Genomic DNA, 21,780 nt, shown 5'->3' on the forward strand with positions numbered 1-21,780 from the left:
AGGGCTTGCTTGAGCCCTGGATACAATTAAAAGTTTCAAATTTTCTTGAGACATAGGATCTATTTCTCCTTCCTATTTCATCCTTTTGCCTCTCCAATCAAAACTCACATGTCTTAGATCTCAATTTTTTTGAGGCAATCAAAATAAGTGATTTAAAGTGATTCATAGTAGGGAGTGAATCAATATTACACTAACAGGGATTATTGGTAATTTCAAAAGGAAGTCTGGGGACCTAAATAAATATCTCATTGATAATATGGATTTAGGGCTCTTCCTGCCTGTCTTTAGAAGAATGATGGCTAATTTTAAACATCTTCTGGATACTCTGCCTTCCCCTCCCCCTACAGTCCCAATACCCCCTATAAGCCTTCCTTATAAGCAGCTTCCATTTGCCACTTAGTTAATTCTGGGTCAGTTCCCTGCAGGAGGTGAAATATTCATGGCCTGAAGCATGGTTCTTGGAAGATACTGTTCAGTCAGCACATTCCATTTCTAAATACTCCAAAATCCATTCATGAATAAAGGATGTGGAAAAAGCCATAATTCCTAACACCACCACAACCAAACCAAATACTGTGTATCACACAAATCGTTTCCTGGCTTTCTGCTAGACACTCAAAGCGGTTTGAAAACTTAGCTGAAAATTAATTAAATGAACAGTATCCATGATGAAGGGAATGAAAGGTGCTTCCCTTTTAAGAGAAACTGCTTTAAAAGGATGAAGGGAGAAAGAGAAAAAAGGAAAGACAAAAACCCAGTTGAAACTCGGCATTTACTTGAAGAGGCGCCAGCAGAATGTACATGCGGAGACAGTCTCAGAACACAGAGGGAAGGCAGGGCTCAGAAGGCTTCCTCAGCGCTACTAAATTTCTTTGGTGGCAGCCTTGGCTGGGAAGGCAAGGCACAAAAGTTGCGCTCAGGGTTCTGAGGACCAAGAGGTGGTGTCTGCGAACTTACGGGGATTGAACGGCTCAGGAATCTGGCAGGAGAAGAAGAGAGTCCGCTATAGGAGGGCCGGAGGATGGCTGTGTGTTCCTCTGTCTTGGCACTCCGGGGCGGGGAGTGACTGTTGAGGTTGCTTCCACTGCTGCTGCTGCTTCTGTTGTACTGGTTGTTGTTGAGCTCAGGGTAATTTCTGGCATTCGGCTGGGAGCTGCCATTCAGGAGGTTGGTGAATGGGCTGGCTATGAAACCTGCCTTAGAGGGTGATGAGGTCTTTTTCTCTGGATCATCTGCTGCAGCATTCAAGTTCCCTAGAGAACTGGCTAGCCGGGAGTTTATGGAAAAGCTGAATGGAAAACACAGGAGAGGAGGGAAAACACACTGACAATAATGTATACTCATGCAGAGAGTTCATGTTTCTAAAACACATATTAATGGCATCAGGGGAATGTGATGAAGACAATTCTGATCAATGCAAATGATGACAGAATGGCTTCTTTATCATTCTTGGTGATTATATAATATGTGACCCTTAGTTCCACATAACAACGTCCTCTGTCAAAAGTAGCTAATTAAGACCCAAGAAGCTGGCTGGTACACTCTCACTAGAGAGCTTGAAATAGAACATATGGGGGTTCTATTTGTCCTGAGGTAGGAAGTAAATGACACAGCCTTCACAGGGGAGAATAAAAAAAGAAAAGCACACTTAAGTACAAGGTTAACTTATACATATTCAATCACCCAACTACATCAAGTGCCTGACCCATTTGAGTTCTGTCTATGGTGTCAGGCGAGAAATGACAATACCATTTTATCATTTGCATGTGCAAATGAACTCTGGGTCACGTTAGGCAAGCTGGAAGTTCACTAGAAGAAAGGGATGCTATTCAAAAACTGTCTGCACAACCTTGTCCCCTGCAATGCAAAAGAGGAATAGGAGCACCAGGACATCACAGTGTCTTTTGCAGTTTCTCCCTCTCTCGCAGGTCCCTTCTTCTGACACAACTACAGCCAGACTCAATTGTATGCTACAGATGTCCTTTACTTCCTGCCAGTACCTTGGAAGAAGGGAGAAAAGAATTACCTTCTTACACTGGCACCTGAGGACAAAGAACCCCTGTTTATCTTCTTGGCTGTCACTGAAGGGGACAAAGCCACTTTTGAGGTCTTCAAAGAAGATGCAGATCCTTGTGGGGAAGAACTCAGCCTTTAAGATAAAAAAATGTACAAAGTATCACACTAAAGTTGTATCATCTTAAACTTTCAGCCATTGACTAAGATAACTAATAAACACTAACCTATCGTGAGAGGTCTTCAGAATAGTGACGGCAGCAGCAGCCAACACTTACGCAGCACTAACTCTGTGTCAGGTGTGGTTCTAAGAACCTTAGCAATGTTAACTCAGTCAATCCCCACAAACAATCCTAGGAGGCAGCAGTGCTGGTTTGAATCTCTTATGTACCCCAGAAAATGCCATGCTTGTTTAATCCTTCCCTGTGGGTGCAGACTTGTTGTTGGCTAAGACCTTTTGTTTAAGTTGTTTCCATGGAGATGTCACCCTGCCCCTTCAAGGTGGGTCTTAATCTCCTTGAAGGAGTCCTTTGCAAGAGAATAAAAGGCAGAAACATTTTAGAGAGAGCTCAGAGAAAGAAAACACCCTGGGAGAAGCCAGAAGGACCCACAGGAGCTGAGAGAGCCTTGAAACCAGAATCCAGGAGAGAAGGACCAGCAAACATGGCTATGTGCCTTCCCAAGTGTTAGAGGAACCCCAAATGCCAGCTTCCTTTCCTCAGAGAATGTATCTCCCTCTCAATGCCTTAATTTGGACACTCTCATAGCCTTAGAGCTGTAAATCTGTAACCTAATAAATCCCCTTTGTAAAAGCCAACCCATTTCTGGTATATAGCATTCCAGCAGTTTTAGCTAACACGGCTGCCTCCAACTGACAAGTGAGGAAACGGATGCACAAAGGAAAAGCTCCTTCAATACAGGATTCAAAGTCCTACTCTTCACCATGATCCCATCAGCCTTGATGACTCTCCTTCCTGACTGCTGGCTTTCACTCCTTGGCAATTCTACCTCTTCATATTTCATGTCCATCCTCTCCTTTCCACCATTCAACTGCCCTAGATGATGGCACCATCATTTCTTCCCTGGACTACTAGGAATAAAGTTTAATCTTACTCTTTAACAATTCAAATTCTGAATTGCCTCCAGCGAAATCTAAAATATAAATTTGATCATGTTGCTTCACTGCTTAAACCACTTCCTCAGTTACAACAAAGTCTAAACTCCTTGGCTTAGATTATAAAATCCTCCAAAATCTGACCCCTGCCTCTCTGAGCAGATCCGACTATTGAAACCTTCTCACTCCAGCTGCACAAAACTCCTTGACTTGCCTGCATGTGCTACATTCACAACTTTGTCTTGTTTCCATATGCTATTTTTCCCGCCAGGGCATCTTATCTCCTTACCTCCCACTTCCATCTGATTCACTCCTATTACTTATCCTTTAATAGTCCGCTCCGCTTTTACCTCATATAGCTATCACTGAATTCCCAGGTAGGTTAAACATACCATTTCATCATATATTCTCATAGTAAAACATAGCTCTTATACAGTACTTCATTGCCTGATATTTGTCCATTTCCTTCACTCGATATAAACTCCCTGAGAATAAAGAACTGCCTCTCATTTCAATTTCCAGTGACTGTCACCCTGTCAACCTCCGAGAAGGTGTTCAATCAGTCAAAACGGAAAAATGACTCAAATCTAGACAGCCAGGGCCAAGTCATGGTTTCAATACCAAATCTGTTTTACCCTGGGCAAACCATCTGATGCATCTGGACCTTGTTTTCCTATCTGCTTCAGAAAGTTTATTTATTTGTAGACTTTCCCCTTGCCATCCTCCCTCCAAAGAACAGCTTAAGTACATGGAAACAATCGGAAAAGCTGGACAAGGAAGCTACTCAAGCTTCCAGAGAAGTCTGTGCCCTCCCTGAACAATCACCACTAAACAACTGGAAGCCTAGGGTTGGAAAAAAGCTGAAGGCGGAGAATGAATCAGCTCCTTTCTTCTATTCCAACAACAGTTTTGGTCAAATGTTTCTATTGCTCTCACCAAGCCCTACACTGGTACCCCTGCATCATCTCTGGGAGACATTTTTCCAGAGAAAAATACTGATATTTTTTCTCCTTAAACAGAGGACAGGAAAGGGAATAGGCCTAAAAATATTAAGGAGTTGAATAAACATATGCATAAATAGGGAGAAGGAAAACTAACAAGATCTCTTCTGATGAGAAAGTAATGTGGCAGAGCAGCTGTAACAGGGGCCACCATGGGCTGTGTGCAGAGTACCTTGAGATGGCTACGAAACCACACAGACCTGTAGGGTCACAGGAAAACAGAAGTCCCTTTTCATGCGGAATATTAAAAATAAAATGAACTGTCACAATCCAGGATGGGGAGAAAGAAACTTAAAAAGTGTAAAGGTGGGTGCAGTTTATTTTCTTTAGTGTAAGGTTGGTTAGGAAATTTATCGAAAAAGTAGCTCTTTTTTTTTTTTTCACAGGTTACTAGAAATTTAACCTCATTAATAGTACCTGAAAGGCTGGGATACTGCTCTTGGGTGCCCTTTCATATCATCCAACCTAGGGAAATCAAAAACAAATGTTCATACATTACGAAGTTCACACATTTAAGGAAAGACTAAAAGGTACATCATATGGAGTCTAGACTAATAAAAATATGAAATTGACAGAAGGGAGAAACTTTACAAATGGATATTATTCAACTACTTTATAAAATAAGTCCTAATTAACCGAGCAGGTAATTCATTTTACTCATTTTACTTCATCTTGAACTTCACTTACAACATCTTATTTTTTAATCAGAATATGGTATTGGATCCTTTTGGGGTAAAAATTTTGGATGATGGTATCATGATGCTGTCAAGAAAACTAAATTCTAAGAAATGAGAAGAATTCTAAAAATAAAAATTAAAGTAAATAAAGAAAATAGAAAAATCATATTGTAACAAGCCTGCTAAATTTATGTAGCAGATTTTCTCACACTTCTTTTGCCTATTTATTTGCCAAATTATACACTTTTCCAACTTATCCTTTCTTCCCCATTATGATTAAACAATCAACTATAAATCTGTTTCAAATGAACTATAAACAATGTAAAGCAACTTCATAGATTTCATGAAAAAAAGTGAGTAAGAAAGATTGATAACATAAATTGGTCTCTGAGGACCTTGTGCTAAAAAAGAGGCAATACATATAATACATTTCCTGCAATTCTGTCTAATGTTTATCATGCTGGTGAAGGTGAAACACTCTTTCTGCTATGCAAGTCTCTCACTTAAAAAAGTCAAATAAAAGTAGCTGTTTCCCAGTATATTTGTCGATAGACCGAGTTATATCCACCTGATCTATCAGATCAACAAACTAGTATTCCAAGCACAAGAAAGCAATCATGAGACCACCCCAATCTTGCACCCCATATACAGCAATAAAAAATCTTGATGATACTCACCGATTTTTACACCCATATTGATCCTGAAACCTTTTTTTACCCAACCTGAACTATCAGCAGATTTCAAATATGGTGGTCATAAGTTCCATCATCAGCTCCTGATAAGTAATTTTAGGCTTCAAAATCAAGATGGTTTATAACTTTATAGGAACAGGTAAGAACTCCTTATTCATTTCTCAAAAAGAAGGAGGTATGGCTAAGGAATTAGTTCAGGAATGCATACCAAAGGCTGGCACAGGACACTTTTTCTGCATACCTGGCTTCAATATAAAAGCCTTAGCATACCTGTGAGGATTTGCCGCGAGGCAGGGAGCCTAGTCCCAGGAGAAGGGTCTAATTCTAAGTGGAACTTGGAACAGAATTCTCAGAGACAGCTAACTGCGTAGCAGCTTAAAGTAGAATTCCAGCACTTTCCTGCAATACACTGCTAAAGTTTAACTACTCCCCATAATGATAAAATAAATAACACAAAATGTAACAAACTAAAAAATGAGAGGTAAACATGGTAGTTGTAGAATGATATTCAAAAGAGAAGATCAAATATTCTAACCACACAGGGAAGCACGCTATACATTTAAAAGTTTAAAATGGAGCTACCTAAATGCACAGGATGGTGAGGAGCGTGGTTGTCTCTGACTTTTTAAGGCACGTAGTTTGTCTCCTTGTGTTATACCATTTTTCATTTCCACATCTTCATCCTCTACTAAATTATCCTGGAAAAAAAATTCACATTCCACAGGAAAGTCATTCCAAATAATTTTGTTTTATACAGATTATATTAATTCATTTATATGCATGGTGAATCAGCATTGCCCACACATAGGATACTCACCTATTGGCCAGTTATATATACCGATCAAACTCTAAACCAAAGTAGCAAGGACATGGATGTGGCAGAATTAAATAAGCGCTGTTTGTTACAATGGGCCACAAGCAGAGACCCTCATGCACACATAATCATGCTTTGAGATGTAGTCTGGACAAAGCCAGCTCAACGGATATAGTTCAAATATGTTCCCAAATAACACCAGGGTCCATTGTTGCAAACTCCGTAACTTGTTTACAAAAATAAAAGATAAAAACATTTAGGATATCTACATGGTAACTTACCATCACTTAGCACTAGTAAAAGCAGTCAAGGCCTAGACTACGAAAGTGTGTTTCCTGCCAAAATTTAGTCTTATAGTTTGAAAACTCTTAAGTACCATGCTACATCTTTTTGCATGCCAGCTCCCATTTAATTCTTATAACAATTTTGTGGAAAAGGCATAGTTGTCCTTAATTTTAGAAGAAAAAAGAGAAGTGCTCAGAAGTTAAGAAGACTGCCCAAGCTCCCTTAACTCTTTATGGCAGAGTTATGATTTTAAAATCAGGTATCTTATCCCCAGAAGCAATGTTCTTTCTAAAACATACGCCGCAGCACACTAACAAGGCTATCAGTGAAGACAGTACTTTGCCTATTTCCTCACCTGAAAATCAAAGGGCTGGGATTTCAGCCATAACAGTTTCCTCCCGTCTTTAAAGCTAGAACTCTTATTTGGTAAGGAATATTGAAGAGTATACCTTTTTCAGTCTCACTCCAATTATTTCTGATGGCCATTCCTGGATCAAAACATCTGTTCCCCTACCCCCATACCCTCCCCACCCCACTACCTATGTTGGGTTCCATGGATACATCTGGGGCTCAGTAGGTATGTCCTGGGTAAAAAAACCACACATCACTACTACAGCTCTGAGTTTAAAAAGGAAGAAAAAAAGACATGCAAAGCATACTGCAGAAGTGAATGTCCCAGTACAGTCAGCACACAATCATTCACTCACTTAGTCATTCATTTGTTCATTTCAATGAATGGGCCAGAACTATCCTATAGCACAGAATAGACAAAGATGAATAAATTCCAACTAGTCATATTTAAGAGCTGCTTTTCCCTGGATCCTTGACTGTACTGTATGTGTTTCTTTAGTCTCACACAACTCAATAGCATCTCATCATTTGAATTTGTGTTTAATTTCTACATAAGTAGAATATTTTTTATTTTTGCCAGCCATGAAGGTGCCCCCACCTTTTTTTTTTTTAGGAGGATGGTATTTTCATATTGGCTCTTAAAAAGTCTTTTACACAGAAAACCTTCATCACATGTTACAAATATTTCCTGAGTTGGTTACTGTGAGGAGAATGGATTGAAGAGGGTCAAAATTGGATGTGGAGGAGTACAGTTAGGCAGCCAGTGCACAGTCTAGGGAGAGGCAACAAATTGGATTAGGGTATGGGAAACTGCTAAGAAGTAAAGACCTGGGGAAGAGGGAGGGAAGGAAATGGATAGGTCTGAGGAAATCTACAAAAATATAAACCATGTTTGTTTGTTTTTTATCTCAACTTATCTTCTCTTATTTCGGTAGCTATTCTATGATGTTTTGGAAATTTAAGGACTAAGCGGTATAGAACACATAGCCTTCTGCCTTGACAAAAATAGCTAAATGTTATTCAAAAGATATTTGAATTTAATTACAGAACTGACACTAAAAAGCTATATAGAGAAAGACTGGCCTCCTGAAATACTCAATATGAGACAAAGACATGAATACAACTAAGCCCTTGTATTTATTAGGGGACCCTACTACACAAACAAGATCACAGGAGCCAGTGGAGGGAAAAAAGTATATTAGAAAGCAAGTTTCTATTATCATGGAGTATAAATCAATCCCATGAATTGGTGGATCTGAAACAGTTTAAACGGTATTTATCATAAGGTGCTGTTAGGCCTCATTCTTTTATATCCAATTCATTCCTCATGATGGCTAATGCATACCAATGAATGCATTCAGAAATGACGAACATGGAGAACCTAACTTTGACTGCCCTTCAGCTCTTGGGCTTCAGTCCCTAACCCCACACGGTCCTAACATGCTCTGAGCTGGTCAGGAAGATGGAGATTCCCTGAAACCTACTTGAAGAAATCAAAGTCACATGAGAAAAGGTGAGGAAGCCTACTACTGGTAAGACCCTCAAATCTTTGCTCCCTAAAAGAGAAGGGTTTGCTCTCAGACTCTCTGCTGCCCTGTGGAGGGTCCAAGTACTGACAGTCTTTCTTTCGGTGGCCATGCATAAAGGTAGGAATTGAGAGAAAACTAAAATACATAAAGAAATGCTGTTTTCACAGATAACTTTATTTACAGACAATAATCTAGCTAAAGAACAAATAATAGGGTAAAGTATGAAAAATTATCTTATCCCATCAGTTGTTCTTTATATAAAGATAAGATAAAAAAAAAAAAAAAAAAACCAAAATAAAATAAAGTGTGTCCATAGAATTCGGTTGGATAAAGTAATTACTGACTAACATCAATAAAATTAGGGCAGAGGAAGCTACTGGGAGGGCATGTTGTGTGCCATTAAGAAAATATTTATTAGATAAAATGTAGCACTCTAGGAGAAAAAAATGGAAGAGCTAAAATAGAAATAAGATTTAAAAGGAGAGCTTCCTTTTATATAGAAACGAGTAAAAATAGAAGTCAAAGGATTGGAAGATAAAGACGAAGATGAATTTTTAGCAAATTTAAATGATCTGGCTAGAAAAGTGGCTAGTTCATCTTTAAAGTTCTTTTCAGCTCTCAGATGTTGAAACTAGGAGATTAAAAGTTGGGGAAAGGCAAAGATGCCCTTTTAATAATAAGCTGCTTCAGGTCAATAGAAAGTTTGGACTTATCAGAGCCTCTCAAATATGCCTTCTCTCCTTCCTCGCCACCCCTCCCTTGGTTCAGATGTTATCACCTGGTCCGCTCTACCATCAGCAACTTCCCATTACACCACCCTACACACAGCTCACCTTCCATACCACAGCACAGTCATTTCCCCGAAACGTGAATCTGTACACCATTTAACAGCTTCCAGTGTATCCCCATGGTATTCAGACTTGAACTGAAATGCCTTAGTGGCTGTTCCTCAGAGGGGAAGGAAAAGCAGGGAGCCTACCTACACATACAGGATGAGCTGTGTCCTACATGCTCTCTGCATACTTCATAATGCCTAGTCCAGTACCAAGCACCAGGCTCACTAAAGGCAAAGACTCTATTTTTAAAAGATTTCTTATAACTCTAAGCAGGCTAAGGAAATTTATTAAGAACACAGACTCATTCATCACCATGACCTGCATCACTCTGGTTGTTCATACTTTGTTTATTTTTCTTTCACACAACTCCTGAGTGCTGAAAAATCATGCATTCAAATCCTCCAAGTCAGGTAATTGCAGAGCTTCCTAAAAACCACTCACAGGCAAATTCCTGTAGGTCTAGGAACTAAAAATAAATAAATAATTTAGTATCTCTGCTTTCAATCTGACTTTAAATTAAAAATAAATAAGTAAATAACGTGACCACTTGAGGAATGTTGGGTTTTTTTTGTACTTTCTTTATTCACAATCTAAATTAAATGCAGAACTTTTATGGGATTCTATCCCCAACATTGGTATGGAACTTAAAATCCATGCAGCAATCTCAACTTATTTTCCCACTTATAACTAACTCTCTAGAAGAAGAAAGATATTGCTAACTCTCTTCAGTTCACTTTTGAGTAAACTAACCTTCCATATTAATATAATGTTCTGGAACTCATACATGCACCAGATAAGAATGGTGAGTAAGGACTAGAGTTACTGGCACAAAGCATTACCTAACTACAAAGTGGCCCAAAAGCCATATCACCATTCTCTGGTTATTTCCAGATTACTTCATTTCTATCCTTTCAGAAACAATAGCACTTACGAATGGCTAGAGGAGAAATGGCCCAATATTTGAATACATGCTCATATTTTAAACTGACTAATTTTTCATTATTATTTTAAATTCCTTTCCTTTCCGGTGATAAATTTTACTCTTAAGTTCAACAAACTGAGGCCTAAAAATGAGAATGAACTGTTCTAACCACCAGATATTAAAATATAGATTATAATATTGAAAGCATTACTATCCTGTAACTAAATATGTTTCTCAGATATGGTGATAAATTTTATCTTGCCTTTTCACACGACATCACTCTAGCTCAGCTTGGGAAGGAAATGTTGATCAGAGCAGGAAAGTATTCTCACGTAGCTGTATTATCACATTAAAATGTCAGTTCACATCCCTTTTGTTTGTTTCTATTAGGCCAGACAGCAACACAGACACAAGAAAAAGTGAGTAATGACTCTGAACATCAAATTGACCTCCACTAAGATTTACATTTCATCAGGACCAACGACTCAAACAAGCAAGCTTAGTCACTTCAACAGTGTCTGTCTTGGAGCAAATACTGCAGGGTTTAAAGATCAGTTCCTTTGTTGTTGGAAGAAAACTCACTCTCCTTGACTCCAAGCATCTTGGTCTTCTTTTTTGCTGAACAAAACCTGATTTGGATCCCTATTGTTGACCTGAGAGAGTTACAATGCATTCTTTCCATTTTAGATTCCTTGAAGGTTAAGACTGGGTTATGGTATTTTGATCGAGGCCCTTGGGATCTAAGAAGTCACCGTCTAATGAAATACAAGTTGACGCTTGCTGTTTAAATATTTTTTACAGCTTTTTTTTAATCATTTGAGGACATAAGAATATAAGTCAGGTGCTTAGCTTTACCTCAGATGTAATGTGAAAAGAATTAAACCAGGAGTTATGTACGTCACAAGGAGTTCTCAAGCTGGCCCCATGACAACTGTGTGACCTGGGTCACAAATTTCAGTTGTTTCTATCTCCAAAAATGCCCATGATTCTAACTCTTGATAAATCTATTTACATTGTTAAAGAGAGGTGGTAGGGTATAAGAGAAAAACACACATTTGGAAGCAGCAGACATGAATAATGTTTTTTAACAATGAATTAGAACATCTCTGAATGCAATTTCCTTATCTATAAAATGAAGATAACTAACTCATCAGGTACTTATGAAGAGTAAATCAGACAACGTATATCAAGCCTCTAAAAGGATTTACTTATAGCAGAAAATCAATTAAAAAGTTGCCCCTAACTAGATTTTGACTCCGGGCTAACTTGAAAAATCAGAATGATCTGAGACTTTCAAAGTACCATTTGTGGTCTGTATTATTTCTTCAATTGTCACGTTAAAGTTTTTTCTTCTTAATACCTATTTCCATTTTCAAATACAAAGCATGCTTTTCTATTTCCATTCTGTAAATATTCTCCAAACTAGAGTAGCCTTCTGTATAACTATATACAGAAGTTACAGCTTTTTCCTTTTTAAGGGCAATTGCTTTCTTTGCTCTGGTTCTTGTAGGTGGATGACTCCACAGCTAAAATTTGGTACTGGCAATTCCTCAGAGAACAGAGAGTTTCAAATTATATGTGCTCAATTGGAAAACAAAGAAATGCAGGACATTAGTCTAAGTATATATGAAAATCTTTCTGGAGGAAACTCACCTCTCCAAATCTTTCCACATTTTGTATTTTAGTTAAGTTTCCACTAATAGACATGTCATCCAAGTTAGAAAGAATTTTGTTAATACTTCCTTCACTAGATGGTCTATTTTTCAGTTTGGATCGAAAAATGTCTCCTTGGACCCACAATGATGCTTGTTTTCTGCAAAAAGAAGAGAAAACAAAATTATTCATTAAAATAAACCACCATCATTTCCTCAGATGTCTTAGAGACAAAAAGATCAGTAGACAAAGATTTACATATCAGACTAGAAGATAATGAAATCTCAGAATAAGGAAAATGAAATCCCTTCTAAAAATAAAATTTAAAGTTCCATGTTAAAAATAAAGACCCATCTTCCATATATATATATATAAAATCAGACATGGGTTGACTACTGGATTCCTTAGATGCCCAGAACAAATTCCACACCAATAAAGACTGAGTCCATCTGTCTTTTAAATGTGAACTTGAAATTTGTAAGATATTTCTCATATAGCAATTTGGGGTGTTCATTTGTGAAACAGCTGGAGTTAACTGAATCCAAAGACATACTGAAGGAAGCTGAGTTGGAATGGTGATATTACCTTAAAAAGTATTAAGTACCTAATTGTGCATGTCACTATGAAAGTCTCTGAACAAATAACTTAAGAAACTCGCTCTTACAATCTAAAAGCAAACCTTATAGCCTCAATGAGATTTCCCTCTAGGAAGAGGAAACAGGTTTGTAGTTCATCTATAAGCTTCCTTTTATTTAATAAGGTACAATTACAACTGCTTTTCAAGGTTAAAAGAACTTAAAATATGTAAGCAAAACGACAATTGGAGTCATCTTCATACGCTAAAACTCCTACACAGAAAAGCTTTAATTCCATTTCGTAGCATGCTATACAAAATAGAATTAAACTAAAAATACTATGGCTCATTATGAGGAATATCAATGTCCAATGAGATAATAACAACCCAGGAGATGCTCTGAAAAAGTAAGCGCAGATTTTCTTTTTTAAAGCAAAAGGCAGACTGAGTGATACTTTCTCTCAAAGATTTCACATAGCAAATAAAATTCAGGTTAAAGCATGAGGGAACAGATGAATGGACAAGCAAAATATAGTATAGATATACAACAGAGTATTATTCAGCTGTAAAAAGGAATGAAGTTTCTGATATATATAACAACATGATGAACTTTTAAATTATTATGTTGAATGAATTAAATTAGACACAAAAGGACAAATGTTGTATGATTTCATGTGATGATTGGAAACTATATGCACCCCAGAAAAACAATTTTCTTAAATTTAATCCATTCCTGTGTTTATGAACGCATTGTAAATAGGACCTTTTGATGAGGCTACTTTACTTCGATATGACCCACCTCAATCAGGACAGAGTTCTTTATAAGAGAATGAAAATCAGACAGAGAGAAGCCACAGATGCTAGAACAATGAAACCCAGAAGAGAAGGGAGAGACCAGTAGATATCGCCATGTGCCCTCTTATGTGACCGAGGAGTTAAGGATAGCTACAGCCAGCATTCAGGAAGAAAGCATTGCCTTGATGAAATCTCAATTTGAACAACAATTTTCCTGGCCTCAAATCTGTAAGCAAATAAATTCCCACTATTTAGCCTGACCCATTTCACGGATTTACTTTCATCAGCCTAGGAAAATAAAACATTTCACTTACATGAAATATTTAGAATAAGTAAATTCATAGAGACAGAAAATAGAGATTATGAGAAACCAGGTGAGGTGGAATGGGCAATTATTGTTTAATGAGTACAGAGTTTCTGTTTTGTATGGTGAAAAAGCTTAGGTAATGGGTGGTGATGGAAATACAACATTATGAATCTAATTGATACCACTGAATTGCTAATTTAAAAAATGGTCAAAATGGGAAATTTTGTGATATATATGTGATTTCATATAAATATAATATATACATATATATAAAATGTATATATATATAAAATCACAATTTAAAAAAAAAGTGGGAATAAACAACAACAAAAATCCTCCCTGAGCTGTATCAATGGGCCTCAGAGACAGAAATCAGATTCTCCTTTTAAACATAGTTTATTCTCAAATCAGAACTTTATAGTTAAGGGTAAAATATTAGAAGTCTTAAAAGAAAAATTACAGGAATCTGCTTAAATTACAGCAAAACTTTACATGCAATCCCACGTTCAGGCATCATCCAATAGAAATACTATTGTTTATAAAATATAAAATATAAAAATACTTATTGTAGCATTATTTATAGTAGCAGAATATTGGTGGCACCCCAATGGAGAACGAATCTATTAAGTTACAATAGACACATTCTGTGAAATATTAGATAACCACTTAAAAGCCTAAATTGGATCTAACTGTGGTGACAGGGAAGAATGGCCATGAAATATAACATTAGTGAATGAAAAATACAAGTGACTTAGTATGGAAAGTGTGATCCTATTTAGTAAAAAAAAATTAAAAAGAGGGTGGAGGATATTAAAACGTTAATGAAAGTTTAGAGTTATCTAGAAGAAAATTATACACCAAAATATTAACTAGTTATCCCCGAGGACAGGGAAATGCAAGCTTTCTATTGTATAAGATCTACTGTTTGACTTTTTAACAATGTGCCTCATTTGCTTTTTAACAAAATAAATGATCTAAAAGCAAATAAATTTTTTTAAAAAAACATAAAAGCAGAACAGTGCTAGAGTTGAGTATGAAAAGGAATCTTTAAAGTTATCATGAAAGTAGACAGCACATCAATTTATTGTTTTAACAGCAGCACCTATAAACTATCTTTAGAAGTTAATAGAATAAATGCCAAAATGTTAACTGCATGGGTAGGACTGGATGTCTGGGGAACTTTGATTTATATATATATTCTACCCTACTTCCAAATGAGGTAAAATTTTTTCTTTTACCTTTTGCCTATTTTGTCATCATTTTCTAAATAAAACAAAAGAGAAAAGGAATACCTTTAGGTCCAATATCTGAGACAGCCAGTATAGAAGCACTAGGAATAAAATATATTGTCCACAAAGAAGATAAACTTACACTTCAGGCACTGTTTCATGGTTGACACTAATTTAAACTATCTTAAGAAACTTTCAGTATATTTCTAAATAGATTAAATTTTAAAAGCAAAAATCAGGTGAGTTTTTAAATATATGAACAAAATAAGAATTCCAGAAGTCTACTCACACCAATTCACTAGGGAGTGTGGCGGTATCTGCCTCCTATTATGGCAAAAGTTCCTTTTTGTAAGCAGACCATTTCTGAGCTAATGGTATATAAATTCATGAGGTCAGCATAACCACTGAGTTTCAATTAATTTTTCTATATTAACTGTAAAAATACATATTCAAAACAAACTCTTCTTTACATTTCCATCCTTTGTGTAAATCTTTATAAAACCATGTAATAACCTCCCCTATATTTCGCATCTTCAAAAATCCTTGCTTTAATTGGTTGTATCCATTCTCTCTACTTAATGCTGCACCCAGACAATCCCTCATCTGATGCTTGAATCTTATAAACTCCAAAGAATAGTAAACAAACATCACAGACCTTGGCACAGAATGAGTGGTTCAAAAAATAATTATTTAATTCATAAATGTTGTTTTGGGCCTTTGGCCAAAACTTCGGGTAATGAAGAACTCACTGTTTCACAGAAAGAGCAGATAAAGCTCTATCACAAAGAGTGAGAAATTAAATGAAACTCATGAAAGGGATAGGGATATACAGATAAAAGACAGAAGCTCTGCCCCTCAAAAAGTTCCAGCTGAGCACGAGGAAGTAAACAACAGATATCCAGTATCATGGGCCTTATGATCAAGATTTACACAGAATCCTAGCAGGAGGGACCCCCTTTCTCAATCAGAAGGAATCAGAGAAGTTTCCCCCAAATCCTGAAGTATCTGGTAAGATACACAGGACTTAGCTTGCAAAGGGCATACCCAAATCAGAGAAAACAACACAGGCTGAAGAAACAGTGACATCCAGGAATAAAGCATGTTTGGGAAACGGGTTGTTTGATTTAGCCAAAGCAGAGGATATGAAAGGAGAAGCGGGTATGAACCAGATGATGATTGGCCCTGCATGCATGCTAAGGAATTTAGATTTTATTCCAAAAATGAAGTGAAGACCCTGAAAGGGTATTTAGGAATAAAAAACAGAAAGTATAAACAGAGGCCAAGACACTGGAGGACCTAAGAGGCTAAAATGAAAAAAAAATTTTAAGATCCAATTCCAAAACTAGTTATAAAATGAAGTCTGATGCAGCTTCCAACCTAAGATTAAAATTACAGTGACATCTTTTACCTGCTTGGTTTAAAAGACTCAGTCAGCCCCATCATGGGAAAGACTTATCTGAACCTGAATATTAAAGATGAATAAGGTGTCAAAGCTGATTTGTGTGTTGCTAAGCAATGCTGTACGCAAGTGCTTCTTAAGAAAAAGCAGTACTTCATGCGAAAACCTTTTTTATTGACAATGAAAACTACTTTAGCTTTTATTGTGGTGTCTGTTACTCCTTAAAAGCTTTATCTCAAACAAAAGAAGTAAAACATGTATTTTTACATATTTGGCATTTAAAAATCAAATCCTTTGACGCTATCACACCAGCTCAAAGTAAATTCCCCAACAATGTAGTATACTTTCAAGTGAGAAGGACATTACTGACCCTTTGCCAATAGGACATGAGCTTTGAAATGACAGGAGGAAATCTGTCTCAATCTATGTAGAACCTTATGGAAAACTAGACAATGTTGGGGCAATTTTTTCAGACATGTCCTGGCTCTAGATTAATCAGACTTGGACTAGCTAGGCCTGGGACATAAGAAAATAACTAAATTGGCTTCATTGTGAGCCAAACAGCAGTTAATCTGGTATTGAGCATTTGAGTATTCAGCAGGTCTTTTTAAAATCTACTTTTTAAATTGCTTTAAAGAAGCTCAAGACCATTGCATTGTTCTTAGTACTTTGGGTTTTGAATTTAGAACACAATGGAGGCCATTGTGGGCTTCTTCTGTTTGTAGCTGACTTGTTTTTCCTCACCTCCTTAAATCCAACCTAATCCTTTATCTACACTTTAACTCTCCATCTTCATCACTCCTTCCACCTGGACATATCTTTTCCCAGTACAACCAACCCTGATCCCAATGACTATCCAAAGCTACTATCTGAGAATTTTGCATAGAAACCCAACCTACTTTCCAGCTCGGCCCTAGGCCTACTCTAGCTATGACTCGGATACCAATCTGCCCTGCATACCTAGTACTTCACTGCCCCAGTGCTATTACAGAAACAGAGGTTGACTTAAAAAATATCGAATTAACGAAAAAGCAACACCCAAGATGCAGGGGGCAGGTATTCAGGAAATTCTACTCATTCTGAGATGCCACTGGAAGAAGTTGTGAGAAGATGTTTACAAACAGAATTTATCAAAGTACGGGGGAAAACTCCTGATTCTGAAACATACACACAAAAAAATGGCTAGAAGGGAAAAAAGTGAGTTTGGGAATTCTTGAAAAGATTTAACTAGCTAAACCTAGGTATAGAGTCATACAATCAGAGCATTGGCATCATGCCAACATACAAACTTTGTAACGAAGCTTATGCATTCATGGCTTACAATATATTTTTTGTCCTAGTTCTAATATTTTTCACGCATCTTTATTCAGAACCCAGAAAATCAAACAAAAACCATTCAGTTGCTATTGGCATGAGTATTTCAATCTAATTATCTGATGCTACCATTGCCAAAAATTCTGTTACCTAATTATCTTTTAATACTTAAACCATAAAGGATTTTATTTTTGCTTAATAACAAATAGTTCAATGCCAACTGACAGTAAGGATCAGATGATGCAACAATAAAAACTGGAAATTGGAAGCTTCTATAATTGAATATTTTATTGCAGAAACGAGACAATAAGCAGTGAAAATGTGAAACCTATACAATATGCTCATATGCTAATCAAAAAAGCAAGATATCTTCTATTGTTATTGTCTGTTTTTAATAATATTTCAGATTTTAATTTCTGTATTCAGGAATGACAAATTTTTAATCCTTAAAATAGATTATAAAAACTGATCCACATTCCTTGATCTACTGCATGTATCTGAAAAAATAAATTATAAAAGCAAACAGTGGCATCATAATGAAAACTTCAAGCCATTATTGTTTGATAAATATTCAGTGTGGTCCATGATCAGCAGCTATTGGCATATGGTGCATGTTAGAAATGCAGGCACTCATGTCCCAACCCAGACCTATAAAACCGGAAACTGCATTTAACAAGATATCCAAGTAATTCTTATGCATTTTAATGTTTGAGAAACACTAGCAGACAACTAAGTTAGAATGGTGAAAAATATCCAACTGACTAAATGTTGATGAAAATATCTATGATAATAAAGCAGAATGGGAGAATTTTCCATTTATACTTCTACAGTCTGTCTTTGAAAAGGACAAGTTTAGAGTTGGCTTAATAACAAAATAGATGTGTTTGTGCATCATTTTAAGAACACTGAGGATGTTTGGTAGAAGGCACATTTCTGGGTTCAGGATGGTATTTTTAGGCGAAGAACATCAGCTTTAGGTAGAAGAAAAACATTTATTGGTGTTTTGTAAATAGATAGCTTTATTTATATCCGAGGAAAAAATTTTAATATAAAATTTCCAACTGTAACAAAGGAAAGGTCTGGATTTGTTTACACAAATTCACCAACAACTCACAGGATACCAATAAACATCTCACTGCTGAAGGTATAAAAGAAATGTTTTTTTTAAGACACAGAAATCAAACACCTGGACATATTTTGGTCTTCAAATACTAGCAGGATATGACAAATCAGCTTTCATAAAGTCATAGATTTGGAATGAAAATCTAAAAAGCACTGATTGGCTTTTTTCACCTTTTACAAGCTTTTTATCTTGTTCAGTTATTTTTAACACATGAAGACCTATCAGAAAACTTTTTTTTACCCTCTAATTTCTTTTTTAATGAACACCTTACTTATTCATGCTTTTGCGTCATCATTGACTTCACTCTCTTCGTCTCTTATATCCAATCAATCATTAGTCAGTCTGCACTGCCTGATATTTATTTCTTTGAATTGTCCTTGGCATCCACCTCTAACTCTTCAGAGTCAAAATTCTAGTTCCTTCAAAAAGTCCCGGTCCCCAAGGCAAATTAGAGTGGTCTCTTTTTTAGCCTTTCTGATTCCAGTCTCCCACCCACACACTGCTTGCAACCCAATCTTTTAAATAACACTTGGATCACAAGACTCCCCTACCTCAAATACTTCAAATTAGAAACTAATTTGAATGGAAAGTGCCGCACACCTGTGCTCATCACTATAATCTGCACATCTCACTGTACAAATTTACCAAGTATCTACACAAAATAGATGCTTTGTTTCCTATGGCTGCTGTAACAAATGACCACAAACAGTGTTTATAACACAAGTTCATGCTCTTAGAGAAGCCCAAAGTAAGTTTCTCTGGGCTAAAGCCAAGGCGTCAGCAAGGCTGGTTGGTTCTGGAGGCTTGCCTTTTCCAGCTTCTAGTGGCCGCTCATATTCCCAGGCTTGTGGCTCCCATCTCTGCTTCCATCATGACATTACCTTCTCCTTTAAATGACCCTCCTGCCTCTTCTTATAAGGACTATTGTGATGACATCAGACCCACCTGGATCATCCAGGATAATCTCCCCATTTCAAGATCCTCAACTTGATCACCTCTGCAAAGTCCCTTTTGCCATATAAGGTAACATTCACAAAATGTTGCGGACATATTTTGGGGGCCATTATTAAGCCCAACACAGCGGATTTCAGGCTGAACAAAACAGCCAGACTAATTCTTTGAAAATATAAGGCAAGCCTGCCCTCCCCGCTACGTGGGCCATAACTCCCAGGGGTGTAAATCTTGCAGAAATGTGGAAACACAACTCCTGAGATTTGCCAGGACTGGTATCATGGGAATAAAAAAGCCTTCTTGACCAAAAGGGGAAAGAGAGAAATAAGACAAAATAAAGTATCAGTGGCTGAGAGATTTCAAACAGAATTAGGAGGTTATCCAGGGGGTTATTCTTATGCATTATATAGATATCCCTTTTTCAGTTTACGGTATATTGGAGTGGCTGAAGGGAAGTACCTGAAATGACTGAGCTGTGTTCCAGTAGCCTTGATTCTTGAAGATGATTGTATAATGACATAACTTCTACAATGTCACTGTGTGACTGTGAAAACCTTGTGTCTCATGCTGTTTTTATCAAAGGTATAGACAGATGAATTAAAAAAAATAAGGATAAAAAATTAATAATGGGGGGATACAGGATAAAATAAATTGGGTAGATTGAAATTCTAGTGGCCAATGAAAGGGAAGGGCAAGGGGTATGGGATGTATGAGTTTTTTCTTTTTGTTTCTTTTTCTGGAGTATATGTTCTGGATGCACATGTTCTAAAAATGATCATGGTGACAAATACACAACTATAATATTGTGACTCCTTGATTGTACACCATGTATGGACTGTATGTGTGTGAAGATTTGTCAATAAAACTACTTTTTTAAAAAATTAACCCTTCCAACATGAAAAGGCTAGAATGGCCAAAGTCCAAACATATATTTAATACATGAATATGACTGCTGAATCATTAAATTTTTATCTCTTTTAGTCTCCGGTATCTTAGAGCAGCTAGCAGTAAAAACCTAAATTTATGGAAGAGTATCCCAGGTCAAACTCTGAAATATGTTCTACAACTAATTGTGGTGCTGTGCTTTGAAATTTATTGCTTTTATATATATACTTTATTTTTCACAAAGAAAAAATGCCAATTGTGGTGATAAAAAATATTTACGCCTTCTAGCCTCCTATATTCTGGAGTAGCTAGAAGGAAAAATCTGAGAGGATCGTATGGTAGCCCATGACAAACACTGGGATCTGTTTGCAACTACTTGTTGAAGAGTGCTTTGAAAACTATTGCCTTTTTATTTCTTTGCTTTGTATATATGTTATCCTATACAATAAAAAAGTTTAAAAAAAATATTTTTAAAAATGCAAGACAAGATTTCCACTTACAGGAAGGTCAAATAAATATACTTTTCCCTATTCCTCCCATAAGTACAACAATATATTACATATATTACATTAAAAAGACAAGATTTTAAAGGGTACAGAGAAATAGGCAGACCATTTAAGAACCTCAGGACATGAGGAACAACAATTGTATATTGCAATTATATGGCCATAAAAAATAATTAAGTACTAACAAATGCTACAACTTGGAAGAACACTGAAAATATTATGCTAGGTGGAAGAAACCAGATGTAAAATTGTTATATTGTTAGATGATTTCTTTTATAAGGAATATCAAGAATAGGCAAATCCTCAGAGACAAAAAACAGATTACTGGTTGCCAGGGGCTGGGGGTTCAGAGGACTTGGGAGTGATTATTTAAAGAGTATGGAATATTCCTTTTGGGTAATGAAAAAGCTTTCAACTAGAGACAGGGTCACTGCAGAACATTTGTGAGTGCAATATATGGCAGTAAATTGTACACTTTAAAATGCTTAAATGTACGTGTACCAGTTTGAATCTGTTGAGTACCCCAAAAAGCCCAGTTCTTTAATCCTCATTCAATATTGCCAAGTGGGATCTTTTTATTGTTTCTGTGGGGATGCGACTCACCCAACTGTGGGTGTTAACTTTTGGTTAGATAGTTTCCATGGAGACGTATCTCCACCCATTCAAGCTGGGGTTGCTTACTGAAGTCCTGTAAGAGGGAACCATTTTGGACAGAACCACTAGAGCCAAAAGAGCCCACACAGCCAGAGACTTATGGAGATGCATAAAGAAAATGCCACCGGAAAGCCACTGAAGAAGCTGGGAGAGAAA

At 36.7% G+C, this 21,780-nt stretch overlaps 1 protein-coding gene across 22 annotated transcripts in view; it reads right to left on the bottom strand.

Moving 5' to 3' along the window:
* Positions 1 to 754: 754 nt before the first annotated feature.
* Positions 755 to 21,780, bottom strand: part of CDC14A (cell division cycle 14A) — a 151,552-nt gene continuing 130,526 nt past the window's right edge. For all 22 annotated transcript variants that reach the window (XM_077120117.1, XM_077120115.1, XM_077120111.1 and 19 more), the window contains 5 exons: positions 11,888 to 12,047; positions 6,080 to 6,195; positions 4,546 to 4,593; positions 2,027 to 2,149; positions 755 to 1,288 (listed from right to left, as the gene is read on the bottom strand). In XM_077120117.1, coding sequence (XP_076976232.1) covers positions 841 to 1,288; positions 2,027 to 2,149; positions 4,546 to 4,593; positions 6,080 to 6,195; positions 11,888 to 12,047 — 895 coding nt within the window. In that variant the 3' untranslated portion in view covers positions 755 to 840. The remainder of the gene's footprint in view (positions 1,289 to 2,026; positions 2,150 to 4,545; positions 4,594 to 6,079; positions 6,196 to 11,887; positions 12,048 to 21,780) is intronic.

The sequence above is a fragment of the Tamandua tetradactyla genome, chromosome 11, assembly GCF_023851605.1.
Source record: "Tamandua tetradactyla isolate mTamTet1 chromosome 11, mTamTet1.pri, whole genome shotgun sequence".
Lineage (NCBI taxonomy): Eukaryota > Metazoa > Chordata > Mammalia > Pilosa > Myrmecophagidae > Tamandua > Tamandua tetradactyla.